Source organism: Pan paniscus, chromosome 2 (assembly GCF_029289425.2).
Source record: "Pan paniscus chromosome 2, NHGRI_mPanPan1-v2.0_pri, whole genome shotgun sequence".
Taxonomy (NCBI): domain Eukaryota; kingdom Metazoa; phylum Chordata; class Mammalia; order Primates; family Hominidae; genus Pan; species Pan paniscus.
Window position 1 is genome coordinate 56,983,535 of NC_085926.1, and position 16,802 is coordinate 57,000,336.

At 47.5% G+C, this 16,802-nt stretch overlaps 1 protein-coding gene across 4 annotated transcripts in view; it reads right to left on the reverse strand.

Moving 5' to 3' along the window:
* ARHGEF3 (Rho guanine nucleotide exchange factor 3) overlaps positions 1-16,802 on the reverse strand; it is a 344,332-nt gene that overhangs the window by 269,144 nt on the left and 58,386 nt on the right. The window contains exon 1 of one of the 4 annotated variants that reach the window (XM_063602460.1): positions 4,024-4,180. The exons of the other annotated variants lie outside the window; for them this stretch is intronic. Coding sequence (XP_063458530.1) covers positions 4,024-4,025 — 2 coding nt within the window. The 5' untranslated portion in view covers positions 4,026-4,180. Of the gene's footprint in view, positions 1-4,023; positions 4,181-16,802 lie in introns of those variants that run through there. 4 annotated transcript variants of the gene reach the window in all.

Genomic DNA, 16,802 nt, shown 5'->3' on the forward strand with positions numbered 1-16,802 from the left:
AGGTCAAGAGATTGAGACCATCTTGGCCAACATGGTGAAACCCTGTCTCTACTAAAACACAAAAATTACCTGGGTGTGGCGGCGCACTCCTGTAGTCCCAGCTACTCGGGAGGCTAAGGCAGGAGAATCGCTTGAACCCGGGAGGTGGAGGTTGCAGGGAGCTGAGATCGCACCGCTGCTCTCCAGCCTGGCAACGAAGCGAGACGCCGTCTCAAAAAAAAAAAAAAAAAAAAAAAGGTTAAATAACTTGCCAATATCACCAAGCTCATGAGTGACTGAGCTAGGACCTGACCCCAGGCAGGCTGGCACCCAAGGATGTGAGCTTAGCACTACAGGGTATGAGTCCATGTGGTGGGCTGAATAATGGCCCCCAAAAGATGTCCCCATCCTAATTCCCAAAACCTAAGACTTTTTTACCTTACATGGCAGAAGGCATTTTGCAGATCTGATTATGTTAAGGATCTTGAGATGGGGTGTATCGTGGATTCTCCAGGTGGGCCCAATGTGGTCAAAAGGGACCCTCTGACAGGGAAGCAAGAAGGTCCAAGCAGTAGTAGGAGATGTGATCATGGAAGCAGAGGTCAGAGTCATGCCAGGAAGGGGCCAGGAGCCAAGGAATGCAGGCTGCCTCTAGAAGCTGGAAAAGCCAGGAAACCGATCCTTCCCTATGGCCTCCAGAAGGAGCCAAGCCTGCTGGATCTGGACTCCAGCCCAGTGAGACTGCATGGAGACTTCTGATCTCCAGAACTGTAAAATGATCAATGTGTGTTGTTTGAAATTGCCAGATTTGTGGTAATTTGTTACAGCAGCCATAGGAAACTACCACAGTCAATGACCCTGACCCCAGTCCTTGCCCTCAAGGAGCTCATTCATCCAGAGGGAGGCAGAGAAGCTACCACCTGCTCCTAAAGACTGGATGGAATACGGGCCCCAGCCGTGCCCAGTGAGGTGCTGTGCGAACCTGAGGGAAGGTGTTCGGTCCACACACACAGGACCCTGACCTTCCCAGCAGAATGTCCTTGTCAGCCACAACTGGTTACAAAACCCAGGGAGATAATGACAGTCTGGAGCCACTTATTTGCAGATGTTTCAGTGGATTCATTTTCTAATAGATCTGCCCTGATAACGTGTCCACATTTGCAAGAGACAAAAAGCTGGCAAGGGAGACAGCAACACCCTCGGGGCTTCCTTCCTGGAATCCTTCAGTGGCTCGTCTGCATTTACCAGCCAGGTTTTCCTTCTGTTCTCTTCAGACAGCTGATGCCCGACATTTCCTTTCTGTCTGGCCAAGGCCAGGCACATAAGCAGATTATTCTCATGTAAGAGAGGCAGCAGCATCTTCAATCTACAGATCCCCTTTCAAGTAAACTGGCCCCAGCATGCACTGATCTTAAACAACATGTCACAGAGTCTTACCCCAGCTTGTCCAAGCAAACTGAGATTTCATTACATGCCTAGACAATAATAGTTTATGCAGCCGGCGCAGTGGCTCATGCCTGTAATCCAGCACTTTGGAAGGCTGAGGCGGGAGGATCGCTTGAGGCAAGGAGTTCAAGACCAGCCTAGGCAACATAGTGAGACCCTGTCTCCGTTCTAAAAATTAGCCAGGCATGGTGCTATACACCTGTAGTCCCAGCTACTCAGGAGGCTGAGACAGGGGGATCACTTGAGCCCAGGAGTTTGAGGCTACAATGAGCTGAGATTGTGCCACTGCAGTCCAGCCTGAGTGACAGAGCAAGACTCCATTTTAAAAATAAATAAATAAATATATATATATATAAATATATATATATATATATATATATATATATATATATATATATATATATATAGCTCTGTAATCCCTGAAATAAATGGAGGTACAAAAAACGAAAGTCTTCCTCTTTATAGATGTTTTCTTAGAATCTGCAAGGGATCTCAGCCCTTGCTAAAATGTAGACTATAAGGCCAAAATTATAAGCTACAATGATTCTACTAGGCACCTCCTATGTGAACAACAGCTTCAGAATTTGAGAGATTTGAGAGATGGGAATGGGAACATCCAGGAATAGCTAAAAGAAATGACAGCATTTATTGAGTACTTAATCTTATCATAATACTTACCATAATACTACATCCTAGGTACTAACATTTATCCCCTTTTACAGATGAGGAAATTGAGGCACAGAGCATAAAGTAGCTTGCCCACGAACCACAGTTAGTAAGTAGTGGAGCAGAATGAGAGCCCAGGGAGGCAAACTCAACAGTAGAAATGTCTGTGGCAACCCATCTCAGTGCCTCCTGTCCCCACTGCCACACAGTCAAATCAAACAAGGGAGAAAGGAGTGTTGCCAATGAGAACTGGATTTTTTGTGCAACAGGGCAATCTCAACATGAATCACAGACTCACTGGAAGTCCTCTAAACAAGCCTAGCATTTCAGTTGCTGGGACAGCCTGCCCATCCTGCTCCCTATCGGGAGGGGTTCCTGCCATCTCTGTCTATAGACCTCACTCGTCCATGTCTGGCACTGAGGGTCAGGACCTGGAGCTGTAAACTGGGTCCATGAAGGAGTGACGGCATCGCCTCCATAAAGCTCCGTTTTCTAACATGTAAAAGGCAGAGAATAATGTTTGCTGGGCACCCGGCAGAGGGCCTCCCTTCTGTACCATAACTCAGCATAGAAAGGGAAGGTTACATGCCCTGGAACAAAAATACCCCTCAGATTTGCCAAACGCTTTCTAGTGTTCAAAGTTTTTTACATACGCGATCTCCTCTGGGATAAATCAATATTATTTCTTGTTAGGATATGATGAGCACATATTAGAAGTGACAAACGCATATGACAACATACAGCCTTCAAGCCTATAATTAACTTACCTGTAACACTGCACCCACATAAAGCCTGATGACCCCATAACTGTAAATAAAGCTATCCCTAGCACCTGGCACACAGTTGGTGGCTTAATCAATGTTGAATGAATATTGGATAACCAGGAACCACTTTTAATAGGATCTGCCATGTTCCCTGTTCCCTGGAGCCACATAAAGCAAGTGTATATATAGAAAGCATCCCAGTCATGCATTAAAGTAACGTGAGAGCAAATCACTGAGAAGCCAAGTTCTGCCCACACCTGCCAGGGGAGCTCCCAGCTGTCGATGCCAATGACCAGCGTGAGGTATCTGGAGAACCACTACACCGACAAGACAGATTTCAATTGTTTTCAAACAAGCCATCAAAGTGGCTAATGGCTTCCCTCAAAGAAACCCCACACCTTCAGCCAACAGACAAGGAACTCATTAGGCGGAGCTCCCCGCTCCGATCTCCATTGTCCACAAGCTTCGTCCAAGCCGTTAGGAAAACAGCTCCCCAGAGCCCACATGCTGACAGGCAGCATCCGGGGTGATCAGATTTCTATCAGTAAAGACACATGGCATTTCTCTCTGGCTCCAGTTCAGAATCTCACCCCACCCACCCCCAACAGGCAGATCGTAGCTTTTCATAGGTCCTAAATAATCCGGCCTTTAAGAAAATGCTCGTGTATCAGTGACACACACAACATCACCAACACAGTCACTCGTTCAATGTGCTGCCTGCTCTCGACACCCCCCCAAACACGGTCACACTTTCTCATGCCCGCCTGGAAATCCATCTCCATCAAAGCCAATGAACCAGCATCTCCCTTGGGCCCTAAGCGCCACAGGAGTCTCCCTCCTGACATTCAGAGAACAACCCTCCCTGGCTGAGTTTTCCCAAAGCTGGATGGCACAACCCTGCTTAGGGATCTTTAAGCCCAAAACTCCTGACCCAACATCCAGGCGATATTCCACTGACGCACGGTGAGAATTTGGGCTGATGGTTCTGCCCGTGGAGGGGCCACAGGGGGCGCTCCTGGGGCGATGGTCACACTGTGCTCCTCACCCTGGGTGCTGACTGTTAAGGTGTGCTCAGCATGTGAAACCCAGCAAGGTGTACAGTTACTTGTGCACTTTTGTTTTTATGTTATTCATCCATAAAGAATTAATAAATAAGGTGCTGACTCACATGAATTCTCAGTTTGTTCTGGAATCTTAGGAGTTGAAGGTGGGGGGGTCAATAACACCATACTTCAGCCACATAAATCAGACTTTCTCAATAGCCTGAAAAACCAGTTGTTCCTGCCATTGATTGCGCTGGTTCCAGAAACACCTCCAACAGCCCTGAAGGAAAGACAGCCATGAAACAGCCACCACTGCACGTGCCTTCTGCTGAGGCTGAGCTGGAATTGATTTTGTTTATTCCAAAATCAGGCTTGGAAAGTGAGAATTTGGTCTTCCAGGTGAAAACAGGCAGGCATCTTGGTTTTCTGCAGAACCTCCTATTTTTAAAATTGGGTTGCTCACAGGGGATGGATGCTTTGACCCGAACACACAATGTTTTTCAAAAACAGAGGCCATGCCTGCAGTGTTGTGCCCGCCCCTCCACATTTACCACCACACTCAGCCTCTTCCTAGCTGACCAGGGACGGGTGAGTTCCGGGAACTCTGCTGCTCATGAGTCACCCTCCAGGGGCCTGACAACTGCTCCTGGATCCTGATCAGTTTTCTTCAACAGACTGGCTTTGGGGTTTAGGGCTCACGCTGCAATAGCTTGCAAAAATAAAACTTCTCTCCTTATTACGAGCAGAGTGAGCAAGCACATGAGAACACAAGAATCAAACCCTGCCCCTCTCCTCCTGCATAACAGGAAACATTCATTTCTGAGCCCCTAGGTAAGGCTATCATTTGGCAGCTCAACTATTTTAGCAAAGGCAAGTTTCTCATCACCTTTTCCCGGCAGGGCTGCTTAGCTGGGCACCTGGGGTTTGTGCCATGGTCCAGGGGCAGTCTGGACTTTCCTGGCCAAAGGACAAAGCTGGATTGGCCTAACACCACGAGAATTTTTCTAGCCTGCTTTGTGCTCTGCTGAGATCTCCAAAATATATTAACCATATAGACCCTTGGGCAGAAAATTCTCTGTTGAGCCACGCTGCATGTACTTTCCTAGAACAGATCAAACTTCAGCAAAATTAAATCTGTGAGCTTTTCAGTATGATTAATCCCTAGGAGGTGGCCCTGCCAAGAATAGCCTCGTCTGGAAACGTGTGAGCCTTTTTGGCTCAACTGAGAACGAAGACCACGCTCACGCTTCCTGGGGCTCCTGTGGTCACTCAGCTAGCTCCACAGAGCAGTTTGGATGACCCCTTTACCTGCAATAAAACTCCACTTAACAGCCCGCTTGCCAAACAGAAACACACTGTCTGGATGGAATTGGAAGAAATAGATCTGCAGTGGGAGCTCCAGAGAGCTGGATTCCATGGACAAGCCTTTTTTTTTTTTTTTTTTTTGAGACAGAGGCTCACTCTGTTACCCAGGCTGGAGCGCAATAGCGTGATCTCGGCTCACAGCAACTTCTGTCTCCCAGGTTCAAGCAATTCTCCTGCCTCAGCCTCCCAAGTAGCTGGGATTATAGGCAATTACACCCAGCTAATTTTTGTATCTTTAGTAGAGACGGGGTTTCTCCATGTTGGCCAGGCCGGTCTTGAACTCCTGGCCTCATCTGATCCACCCACCTCAGCTTCCCAAAGTGCTGGGATTACAGGCATGAGTCACTGTACCAGGCCCTGTCATTTTTCTCTGGACCTCTGTTTCCGCATCTGTAAACCCTAGGGGCACAAGCACAGCATCTCTCAAGTCCCTTGCAAGCTGGTGGATTTTCAATTCCAGCTCAAAAATATATTTAAAAGAATTTTTTTCAATGAATTGCCAACATTTCAAAATCCAGATGGCTCTCATGAGAATTGGGAAGTTTTACATTAAGATTCCAATTTCTAGATGATCTTGGGAAATTGGCAGATCTGGCCCCATGGGCTAGCATTCTCAACAGGAGGCAGGAACCAGGATGGGCCATGAGTTCCTGGGAAACAGAATGCATGGCCCAAGCCATTGCTCTCATTTTCATGATGGGCTGGCCCTGTGAGCCTCAAGTTTGAGGCTCCCATTCTGAGGTCCGGCTCCTCCCCACCCCTGCCCTTTAACATATTGCTTAAACTTTTTCACTTTTCATTTCAGCTGAACGCTCAAGAATGAACTATGAAATCAAAATTTTTTATTTAAAAAAAATAGTACCAAAAAATCTGTTAAGTGGAGATCCATCAACTTGGGGCCTATCCCCCAGCCTGCCTGCAATTCTAACACTGCTCATGCCAGGAACCTAGACCTACTTCTAAAGTTCCCCGGACCCTCTGACCTCTATGGGCTGTCTCGCACAACCCCCCACCCCTTATCCCAGTCCCTCAGCCCCTCAGCTAAGAATCCACGTTTGGGACCCATGACAGTGAGGCCAGAGGTGGGTGGATCTCTGAGCGGGGTGGTAGCTACATCTGCATTTTATCAGCCTGCTGGACAGGCCAGGATGTGAAGGGTGGCTGCAGGCCTGCCAAGTTGCTGGAGGAGATTAAACAAAAAGTGAGCCACACTGCTGCGGGAAACAAATGAGAGTGCGTGGAGAAGACTCCCAGCACACCCAGTGTGTGTCTGTGTGATGGAACGCCAGGGTAAGAAGATGGGACCTTGTTCCACATCTCTTTAAGGGAACCACACAAGCCAAGAGGCACAGGATGGAATCTCAGTTCTCAAACCAGCCCATCTCATTGGAGGTGGTAATAATAATCATGTTATGATTAATTAATAATAATAATAGACAGTGAGCAGCAACACAGCATGACAGCTAACATTTAGTAAGCTCTTACTCTGTGCAAAGCATGGGTATTCTCGTCATACCCATTTTAAAGATGATGAAACAGAGGCACAGCAAGGCCATGAACTCAAACAAAGTCACACCGCAGCAAGTGGTGGAGCAGGAACTGGACCACAGGCAGCTGCCTTCTGAGCCCGGGCTTCTGACCTCAGGGCTTTCTCCTGTCTCTTTTTAACATGCAGGCGCCACAGCACACATACCTTAGATATTCAGAATTCAGGGACACACTTTGTCTTCTATACCCTCTTCCATTATTAAAAACCACAGTGGGCCAGGCGTGGTGGCTCACGCCTGTAATCCCAGCACTTTGGGAGGCCAAGGTGGGCAGATCACGAGGTCAGGAGATACAGACCATCCTGGCTAACATGGTGAAACCCCATCTCTACTAAAAATACAAAAAAAATTAGCCAGGCGTGGTGGCGGGTGCCTGTAGTACCAGCTACTTGGGAGGCTGAGGCAGGAGAATGGCGTGAACCCAGGAGGCGGAGCTTGCAGTGAGCTGAGATCGCACCACTGCACTCCAGCCTGGGCGACAGAACGAGACTCCATCTCAAAAAAAAAACAAAAAAAAAACACAGTGGAATTTATTTACATGTGCACTCCTCTATATGTGACAACTATGTACATTGACATCTACATACACAGGTTATTTTACAGGGTTGTACATACAAAACTATGCATGGTTTGGAGGATTTATGCATTTTGAAGATTAATTTTGACTATCTACAATCTGTACCTGACATGCCAACTTTAGGTGTGTAAAACTCCACTGTTCACAGTCAAAGTGTCTGCCTCCTCAGAGCCCTGACTCGCAAGGAGCCCACCATGGAGAACCAAGGACCCCAGTGTTCATGGAAAGGCCTGAATCATGGGGAGACTAATCTTGAAAAATAGACTTGGGCTGTTTTACAAAATACACTTTACCCCAAGGAAGAGACATTTGGACCCTTGTTCATCGTCGGCTCACTCCTAATTTACACACACTCCACTAAGCTTAGAAAGAAAGATTAAAAGCAGCAAAATTTGAAGAAAGAAATGAGCCAAACACAAAAGGGTGTTAACAGGTGGCACAGGAATCTCCAGGAGGGAGACCAAAAGGAAATTGCAAAGCAGACCCAAAGTAGACTTTAGTATGAGGGGAAATGCTCCCGCCCGCTTCCATAGTTAGTGGGAGCACCCCTGCGTGTAGGAGCTATGATGAACATGCAGCCGGCGAGGGAAAATCGGAGGGAAGGTGAAACTGGGAACGGAATGCAGCCTAATGAAGAAACAGAAGCACAGTTGATGAAAACAAAGACGTTTTTGGCACAAGGAGGCAAAGTTAAACCGCCTGGAACTTACAGGAACATGATGGTGCTAAGCACATGATCTAAAACAACGATTTCACCTTTTTTCTGCCCTAGCGGTGAACTCCCTAAAGATTTCCCACGGGGCACACTGATGACAGCAATCCAAGTTGGATAGAGTTGCTCTCAATCCCCACTGCCCACATTCAAATATATACGCCTCCTCTTTTGCCTTTCCACAGGACATATGGCAATGTCTGGAGATATTTTCTTTTGTTACAAGGGAGTGGGGTGAGGTGGGTGCTACTGGAATCTAGTGGGGAGAGGCCAGGGATGCTGCTGAACATCCCCCAATGCACAGGACAGCCCCCCACCTTCCCCCGCCACCCACAGCAAAGAATTCTCCAACCCAAGGATTCAATAGTGTCAAGGTTGAGAAATCCTAATCTAAACCAGAGCAAAGGCAGCAGGTATGGATTTGACACCAGAAAGAAAGGTGTCCTAATACTATCACTTATTTACCTGCTCTGTGACCTGAAACTTTGGTCTCCTCATCTGTACAAGAAGATAATCACTCCCAATCCCTTACAGCTATGCTGAGGATTCATGAGACCTGGCTTTTGAAAGTATTTTATCACTGCAGGCCTCACTCCATCTTCACTGCTTCCCAGTGCTCGCAGGGCCTCTGATGTGCACTATGAGGAAGGAAGAAGGAGGTGGTGAGGAGAAGCAGTGGGGTCTGGTTAGGTGGAAGAATGGTCAGCACTGAGTGGCCCTGGGTCCTGGGTGGTCCTTGCTGAGGATTCAGACTCCCTCATAGGATACTCAAGAGGGACATGTGCCTTCTGAGGGAACTTGAGGGGCTGCTCCCAACGAGCTGTGCCAAGAAGACTGAGGTTGAGTATGAAATGGGGTCTACAGGAGATGGCCTCGTGACCTGCCTCAAAACCCAAGAGCTACTACCATTATTACAACAATGCAATCACAATAACAATATTAAGAATGGCCAACATTCATTCAGCACTTAAATCTGTACCCGGTCGTGAACTAAGCCCTCTTTTGTTATTGTTGTTGCTGCTGTTGTTGTTTTGAGACAGGGTCTCTCTCTGTTGCCCAGGCTGGAATGCAGTGGTGTGCTCTTGGCTCACTGCAACCTCCACCTCCCGGGTTTAAGTGATTCTCTTGCCTTAGCCTCCAGAGCAGCTGGGATTACTGGTGCCCACCATGACACCTAGCTAATTTTTGTATTTTTAGTAGCGACGGTGTTTCACAATGTTGGTCAAGTTGGTCTCGAACTGCTGACCTCAAGTGATCTTCCCACCTTGGCTTCCCAAAGTGCTGGGATTACAGGCATGAGCCACTGCACATGGCCACTCTTTGTAGTTTATCAATTTAATCCTCACAACTGACATAGAAGGTGGGTAGAATGATTATCACCATTTGACAAGTGAACTAAAGTCACTTACTCAAGGTCTCACAGTTCAGCCAGAAGTAGGTTTTGCACCCAGGATTCTGATGCCATAGTGAGAGGTGACAGTGTGCTGGCAGCCGTTGCTCGCTCTTGGTGCCTCCTCAGCCTTGGCGCCCACTCTGGCCACACTTGAGGAGCCCTTCAGCCCGCCGCTGCACTGCGGGAACCCATCTCTGGGCTGGCCGAGGTAGAGCCAGCTCCCTCTGCTTGCAGAGAGATGTGGAGGGAGAAGCATGGGCAGGAACCGGGGCTGCGCACGGGCTCGCAGGCCAGCGTGAGTTCCAGGTGGGCGCGGGCTTGGCAGGCCCTGTACTCCTGCTGGCCCTGGGCAGTGAGGGGCTTAGCACCCGGGCCAGGCTGCGGAGGGTGCACCGGGTCCCCCAGCACTGCTGGCCGGCCTGCCTGCGCCACACTCGAATTCTCGCCGGGCCTCAGCTGCCTCCCCACCGGGCAGGGCTTGGGACCTCCAGCCCACCATGCCTGAGCCCCCCGCCCCAGTGGTGGGCTCCCGTGTCGCCAGAGCCTCCCCGACAGGCACTGCCCCCTGCTCCATGGTGCCCATCCCATCAACGGCCCAAGGGCTGAGGAGTGCAGGCATGCGGTGTGGGACTGGTAGGCAGCTCGGCCCCTGGCCCTGGCATGGGATCCACTAAGCGAAGCCAGCTGGGCTCCTGAGTCCAGTAGGGGCTTGGAGAACTTTTTATGTCTAGCTGGAGGATTGTATATGCACCAATCAGCACTTTGTGTCTAGCTTGGGGTTTGTGGATGAACCAATCAGCACTCTGTATCTAGCTAATCTGGTGGGGACTTGGAGAACTTTTATGTCTAGCTGGAGGATTGTAAATGCACCAATCAGCACCCTGTGTCTAGCTCAAGGTTTGTAAATGCACCAATCAGTGCTCTGTGTCTAGCTAATCTAGTGGAGACTTGGAGAACTTTTGTGTCTAGCTAAAAGATTGTAAATGCACCAATCAGCACTGTGTCTAGCTCAGGGATTGTAAACGCACCAATCAGCACCCTGTCAAAACGGACCAATCAGCTCTCTGTAAAATGGACGAATCAGCAGGATTGGGGGGGGGGGCAGATAAGAGAATAAAAGCAGGCTGCGGGAGCCAGCAGCGGCAACTCTTTGGGTCAATTTACACTCTGTGGAAGTTTTGTTCCTCTGCTCTTTGCAATAAATCTTGCTGCTGCTCACTGTTTGGGTCTGCACTGCCTTTATGAGCTGTAACACTCACCGCGAAGGTCTGCAGCTTCACTCCTAAAGCCAGCGAGACCACGAACCCGCCAGAAGGAACGAACAACTCCAGACGTGCCGCCTTAAGAGCTGTAACACTCACTGGGAAGGTCTGCAGCTTCACTCTTGAAGCCAGGGAGACCACGAACCCACCAGAAGGAAGAAACTCCGAACACGTCTGAATATCCAAAGGAACAAACTCCGGACACACCATCTTTAAGAACTGTAACACTCACCGTAAGGGTCTGTGGCTTCATTCTTGAAGTCAGTGAGACCAAGAACCCACCAATTCTGGACACAATAGTGCATAGCCTTAACCACTATAGCACCTTCCTTCCAAACCACACCCCTTCCATCACCACCCCTCTTCATCACAACCTGGACTCCCATATTCTAGAAGAAAACAGGAAATCAAGCCGAATACGTGGTATAATTCTATTAAAATATTTACTGTGCATATGCATACCAATGCAAGAAGGAAATTTCTCACAATACTCACTGATTAACAGTATTTAATGATGAGCAGCAGAATTAGAAAACTATATTTCTTCTTTATAGTTTTCTAGACTTTTCATTTTTTTACAATAAACACAAATTAACAGTTAACATAAAAAGTAAAATTACAAAAGTAAATATTTATAAAGCTTGTTAACTTTTTTTTTTTTTGAGACAGAGTCTCGCTGTGTCACCCAGGCTGGAGTGCAGTGGTGTGATGTCAGCTCACCACAAGCTCCACCTCCCAGGTTCAGGCCATTGTCCTGCCTCAGCCTCCCGAGTAGGTGGGACTACAGGCGCCCACCACTGCACTTGGCTAATTTATTTTTTTGTATTTTTACTAGTCACGGGGTTTCACCGTGTTAGCCAGGATGGTCTCGATCTCCTGACCTAGTGATCCTCCCGACTCGGCCTCCCAAAGTGCTGGGATTACAGGCGTGAGCCACCGTGCCCGGCCAAAGCTTGTTAACCTTTTTCATGTACTTCTTTTTTTTTTTTTTTTTTTTTTTTAGCAAAAGTCTGCCAAACAACCTGAAATTATTAATTGTCTAAACCAGAGGTTGGCAAACTAGGGCCTGAGGGCCAAATCTAGCCGTCTGCCAGTTTACATAACGTTTTACTGGTATACAGCCACGCTCATTCACTTACGTAAATGACTAGGACTGCTTTTGGCTACAACTGAGTTAAGTAGCCACCTGCAGACACATGGTAACACTATACCCCGTTTCTAATCTGACCTAGAGATAAACTTCTTACTCTCCTACCTCTAAACCTTCCCTCACAACATGTCTCTACTTGTTTTGCTACAGCCCAAAATGGATATTCTAGGAAGCCAATGAAACTGAAGCTTAGGGGCCCCTCACTTCACAGGACCCTCCTTAGAAAGGTGTATGTGTTCTTACGATTTTGTAAAATTCGGAAAGGGATATTTAAAAATTCTTTTTATTTTTTCTCTGTTGCCCAGGCTGGAGTGCAGTTGCATGATCATGGCTCACTGTAACCTCAACATTCTGGGCTCAAGCTATCCTCCCGCCTCAGCCTCCTGGGTAGGTAGGACTGCAGGCGAACACCACCATGCCCTGCTAATTTTTTTTTTTTTTTTTTTTTTTTTTTTTAGTACAGACGAAGTCTAGTTATGTTGCCCAGGCTGGTCTCAAACGCCTGGGCTCAAGTGATCCTCTTGCCTCTGCCTCTTAAAGTGCTGGGATTATAGGTGTGAGCCACTGCACCTGGCCTTAAAATTCTTTTTCTTGAAAAGGTCCCCCAAATTATATAAGTTTCAGACCCCCAAAATGGATCTGCCTGTATCTAAAGCCCTAGACACTTCGCCACCCTTGTTACATTTTCAAGACCACAGCATGTTCAGTGGTGAGACAAGTCTTGTTCCCACCAATTCCCAAGCAGCACTGGCAATGATGAACTCTTGGATTTCCAATCCCCAGATGGCCGAATCTTGCAGACAGAGACCACAGAGGCAGGGGTCCACCTGGGTGCGTCCTCATATCCACCAGGAAGTTCACAGAGCAGACCATGCCCCTAGAGGACCCTAGTGGCACTCACACCCACACAAGGAAAAGAGGAACATGCACAACTATCACACAACTATCTTTCTGCCATTTGTGACCTCTACTGAAATCCACCTTCCAATCCAATTTATGTATTTCGTGATACAGAGCCTCAGACATCACAGCACATCCAAGTGGTAAGACGCAGGCAGGTGGACTGAAACTGCTTTCTAAAAGGTAATGCTGCTTGCAAGAATGACAAAAACGGCCAGGCGCAGTAATCCCAGCACTTTGGGAGGCCTAGGTGGGAGGATCACGAGGTCAGGGGTTCAATATCAGCCTGGTCAAGATAGTGAAACCCTGTCTCTACTAAAAATACAAAAAAAAAATTAGCTGGGCGTGATGGTGGGCGCCTATAATCCCAGCTACTCGGGAGGCTGAGGCAGAGAATTGCTTAAACCCGGGAGGCGGAGGATCCAGAGAGCTGAGATCGCACCACCGCACTCCAGCCTGGGCAACAGAGTGAAACTCCGTCTCAAAAAGAAAAAAGAATGACAAAAAGGAGATCAAATCACATAATGTCCATGCAAATGTTTTATTATTTTAAAGACTTCTCGAATGTGTGAAGAGTTTTTCAAAATAGCTACCGTTAGGATGGAAAATTTACATCAGGTGGTGCTAAGCACAGTTGTCAATCCAAATGCCCACCCACACCTCTGAGTTGGTGCACAGTGTCCTTCACTCTTTTGCTCTTGGTCCCCCCCAGGTCTATTCTTATCTCCCCTTTTCCCTGGTGTGGGGGAGGGGCCTTCTTTGTGGAGTGCAGCTGGCGGTTATGATAAGCAGGTGTCAGGACTTTGAAAATGACCTTGCCCATCAGCTGGTGGGAACCAAGAAGACAAGGAAGTCACTGTGTCACTGTCTGCCGGGTCTCAGTCCCTGAAACAAGACACAGTGAGGCCTGGTGGGGGAGAGAGAGGAAAGCTTTCTCTCTCTCTCTCTCTCTCTCTCTCACACACACACACACACACACACACACACACACACGAGTCACCAAACAAAAGGAAATGCACACAATATCACCACTAAAGAGCAAAATAAAAACTCAAAGGTGAGGATTAAGTGTTTCCTAAACAGCACAGGTAAACCAAGGAGACTGAGGCTTAGACAAATCCAGGGAAAGTCTGCATTCTATGCGTGGAGTTGGCAAATTCCATCAGGAGAGAGTCAGCAGAGGTTGGGGGAAGGGTAGGGATGTATATTCACCCAAGGCTGATTCCAGCGCCCAGAAAGCCAGGGCCATGTAAATGGCTGTTACTGTACCAGTCCCTGGAAAGGTTCCAATACCCAGGACATGCTCTGGGAAGAAAGAGACTGTCCACTAACCCAGTTTCTAATTAAATGTGGGTTAACTGGCACTGCTCCCTGCAGCTCAAGGGGCCAATTGAGAGAAAAAAGGAGCGTTTTTCAAAATAAAAAGGCCGAGCCCACCAAGCCAGCACTTTGTTTTCTCACATCCTTTCAGTTGCTCAACTTGACCCTCTGCTAGTTGGGTTGACTCCTTGGTCCTTGAAGAAACAAACCCTTCCCTGCCCCCACCAGCTCCACGTCTGCAAGGACAGAGATGCCCCCTTGGCACACGTTGGACTGAACTCTGTTCCTCCTTTCCCATGATGTCGTCACGGCTGCCCAAGGATGAGTCACTGTGAAAGCCACACATTGTCCCCAGTGGACAAAAGGCTGGACCCAGGAGAGTGGCCCATTCACGCTTCTCCAAGAGCTAACCAGCCTCTTTCTACAACATCCAAAGGATGCTGCCTGATGCTGGGGAATGGTTAGTCTTCTCTCCCAGCTCCCAGTGCTAACATGAATAGGAAGAGAAATGAGCTTGGAAAAAAACTTTTAGTGAAGTACAAAGAGCACATGCAGTAGTTACGCTGTGAAAACCAAGGCAAAACTTCATTCAAGATGCTTAAAAGCCAGGTGCAGTGGCTCACGCTGTAATCCCAACACTTTGGGAGGCCAAGGCAGGTGGATCACTTGAGGTCAGGAGTTCGAGACCAGCCTGGCCAACATGGTGAAACCCCATTTCTACTAAAAATACAAAAATTAGCTGGGCGTGGTGGCATATGCCTGTAGTCCCAGCTACTCAGCAGTCTGAGGCAGGAGAATCACTTGAACCTGGGAGGCTGAGGCTGCAGTGAGCTGAGATGGCACCACTGCACACCAGCCTGGGTGACAGAGCAAGGCTCTGTCTCAAAAAAAAAAAAAAAACTTTAAAGGCCAAAAAGGAATATAGATCAATTTGTTAGTAATAATAATGTCACATTTTCTGCACATCAACTAAGGCACTGGGCTAAGGAAGGGTGTTGTTTGCATTATCTCATTTCATCCTCAGAACTACTCTATAAGGTAGGTCCTATAATTAGCCTCATTTTACATGCAAGGAAAGCAGAGCAAAGAGAGCTTAAGTAACTTCCAAAAGGTCACACATCTGGCCAGTGGTACAGTCAGGATTTGAACCAGAGCAGTCTGGCTCCAGAGCTGTGTTCTTAAATATACCATGCTATCATTAATTAATAAACTAATTTATAATGATTAAAGTTATGCTAAAGTGTTCACATTTGGGGGAGGTTGTGATGCTTTATGTTTATGTCGTGTCTCACCTTCCCCACACCAAAAAATCACAACCTGGCTTTTCCCATTTAAAGACAGTATCTGCCAGGTAGTGTGCTGAGCATGTGACATGTATCATCTCATTAATCCCCACAACCAATAATATGAGGTTGGTGCTAATATTATTCCTTTTACAGATGAAGACATCGAGCTTCAGGGAAGTTAACATCCTTGCCCAAGGTCATAAAACAAAGAAGGAATTTGAACCCAAGAATGTCAGATTCCAGCATCTGTATTCTTTTCATTATATATGCCATCTTTTGCAGAATTTCAAGATTTTCCAGAAAAAAAAAATTAACAGTATCATGAAATGAGGGATGAGAATGACCGAGTCCAATGTTAAGCCACCTGGATTCATTGGGTAGCAAGGACCACAGTGGGTAGCTGGCCCATAAACCAGGACCATCCTCCTGGCCTCCAGCCTACATCACTGAATGGGTGACCTGTGACAAATCACTTCTCTTTCTAGACCTTGGTTTCTTTATTTATAAAAGAGGAATAAGAGAGCAAGGGGGACTTCCTGAGTCTCAGGTAGACCAGGGCACTCCCAGAGGGCTCTGTAGGTGGCCATTTCTCCTCCATGGATGGACGCTTCCCACCTCCCTTCCCGGCACAATTCTTCGGGATCAGGTTTCTCATTTTTTCGCTGGACCCAAGTGTGTGCACCCAGGTAGGCAATGGCAAGAAAGTCACAGTCCTTCTCAGCCTCGGTGTGTTCCTAGGGAGGAGATGAGGAGGGGAGGGAAAGAAAGGGGGCTCGAAAGGAGCTGGAATGGGGGCAGAGTGCTTGAACAAGTGCTACACCTGATCCCGGGAGGTGTAAACATATGCAGAAAAGCTTGTCCCTTAAGTTGGCATGTGTGTCAGATATATTTACACCTCAATCAAATTAAAATAAAAAATACTATTTGAAGAGATGCCACATCCGATCAGGCAAGATTTTGTCAAATTAAAACTTTGCTACTATAAAGGCTCTATTTTAAGTATGTAACATCCCATCCAAGACACCTTTTTAAAGGCATCTACCTTCTAAGTTCATTATGAAAAGGGAACAATAAGGAATTGACAAGAAGGATTATTATATGTGGCTGAGAGGCTGGGGGTAAGGGTGAGCTTGGGGAAATCTTTTCTTTAATAATCAACCCTCAAGGTGCACAGATGATGGCCTAACTCTCTATTTCCATCTATTTCCGTGATTGATTGACTGATTGATTGATTGATTTATGAATGAGACAGAGTTTCACTCTTGTTGCCCAGGCTGGAGTGCAATGGTGCAATCTCACTGCAAACTCCACCTCCCAGGTTCAAGTGATTCTCCTGCCTCAGCCTCCCAAGTAGCTGGGACTACAGGCGAGAGCCACCTCGCCCAGCTAATT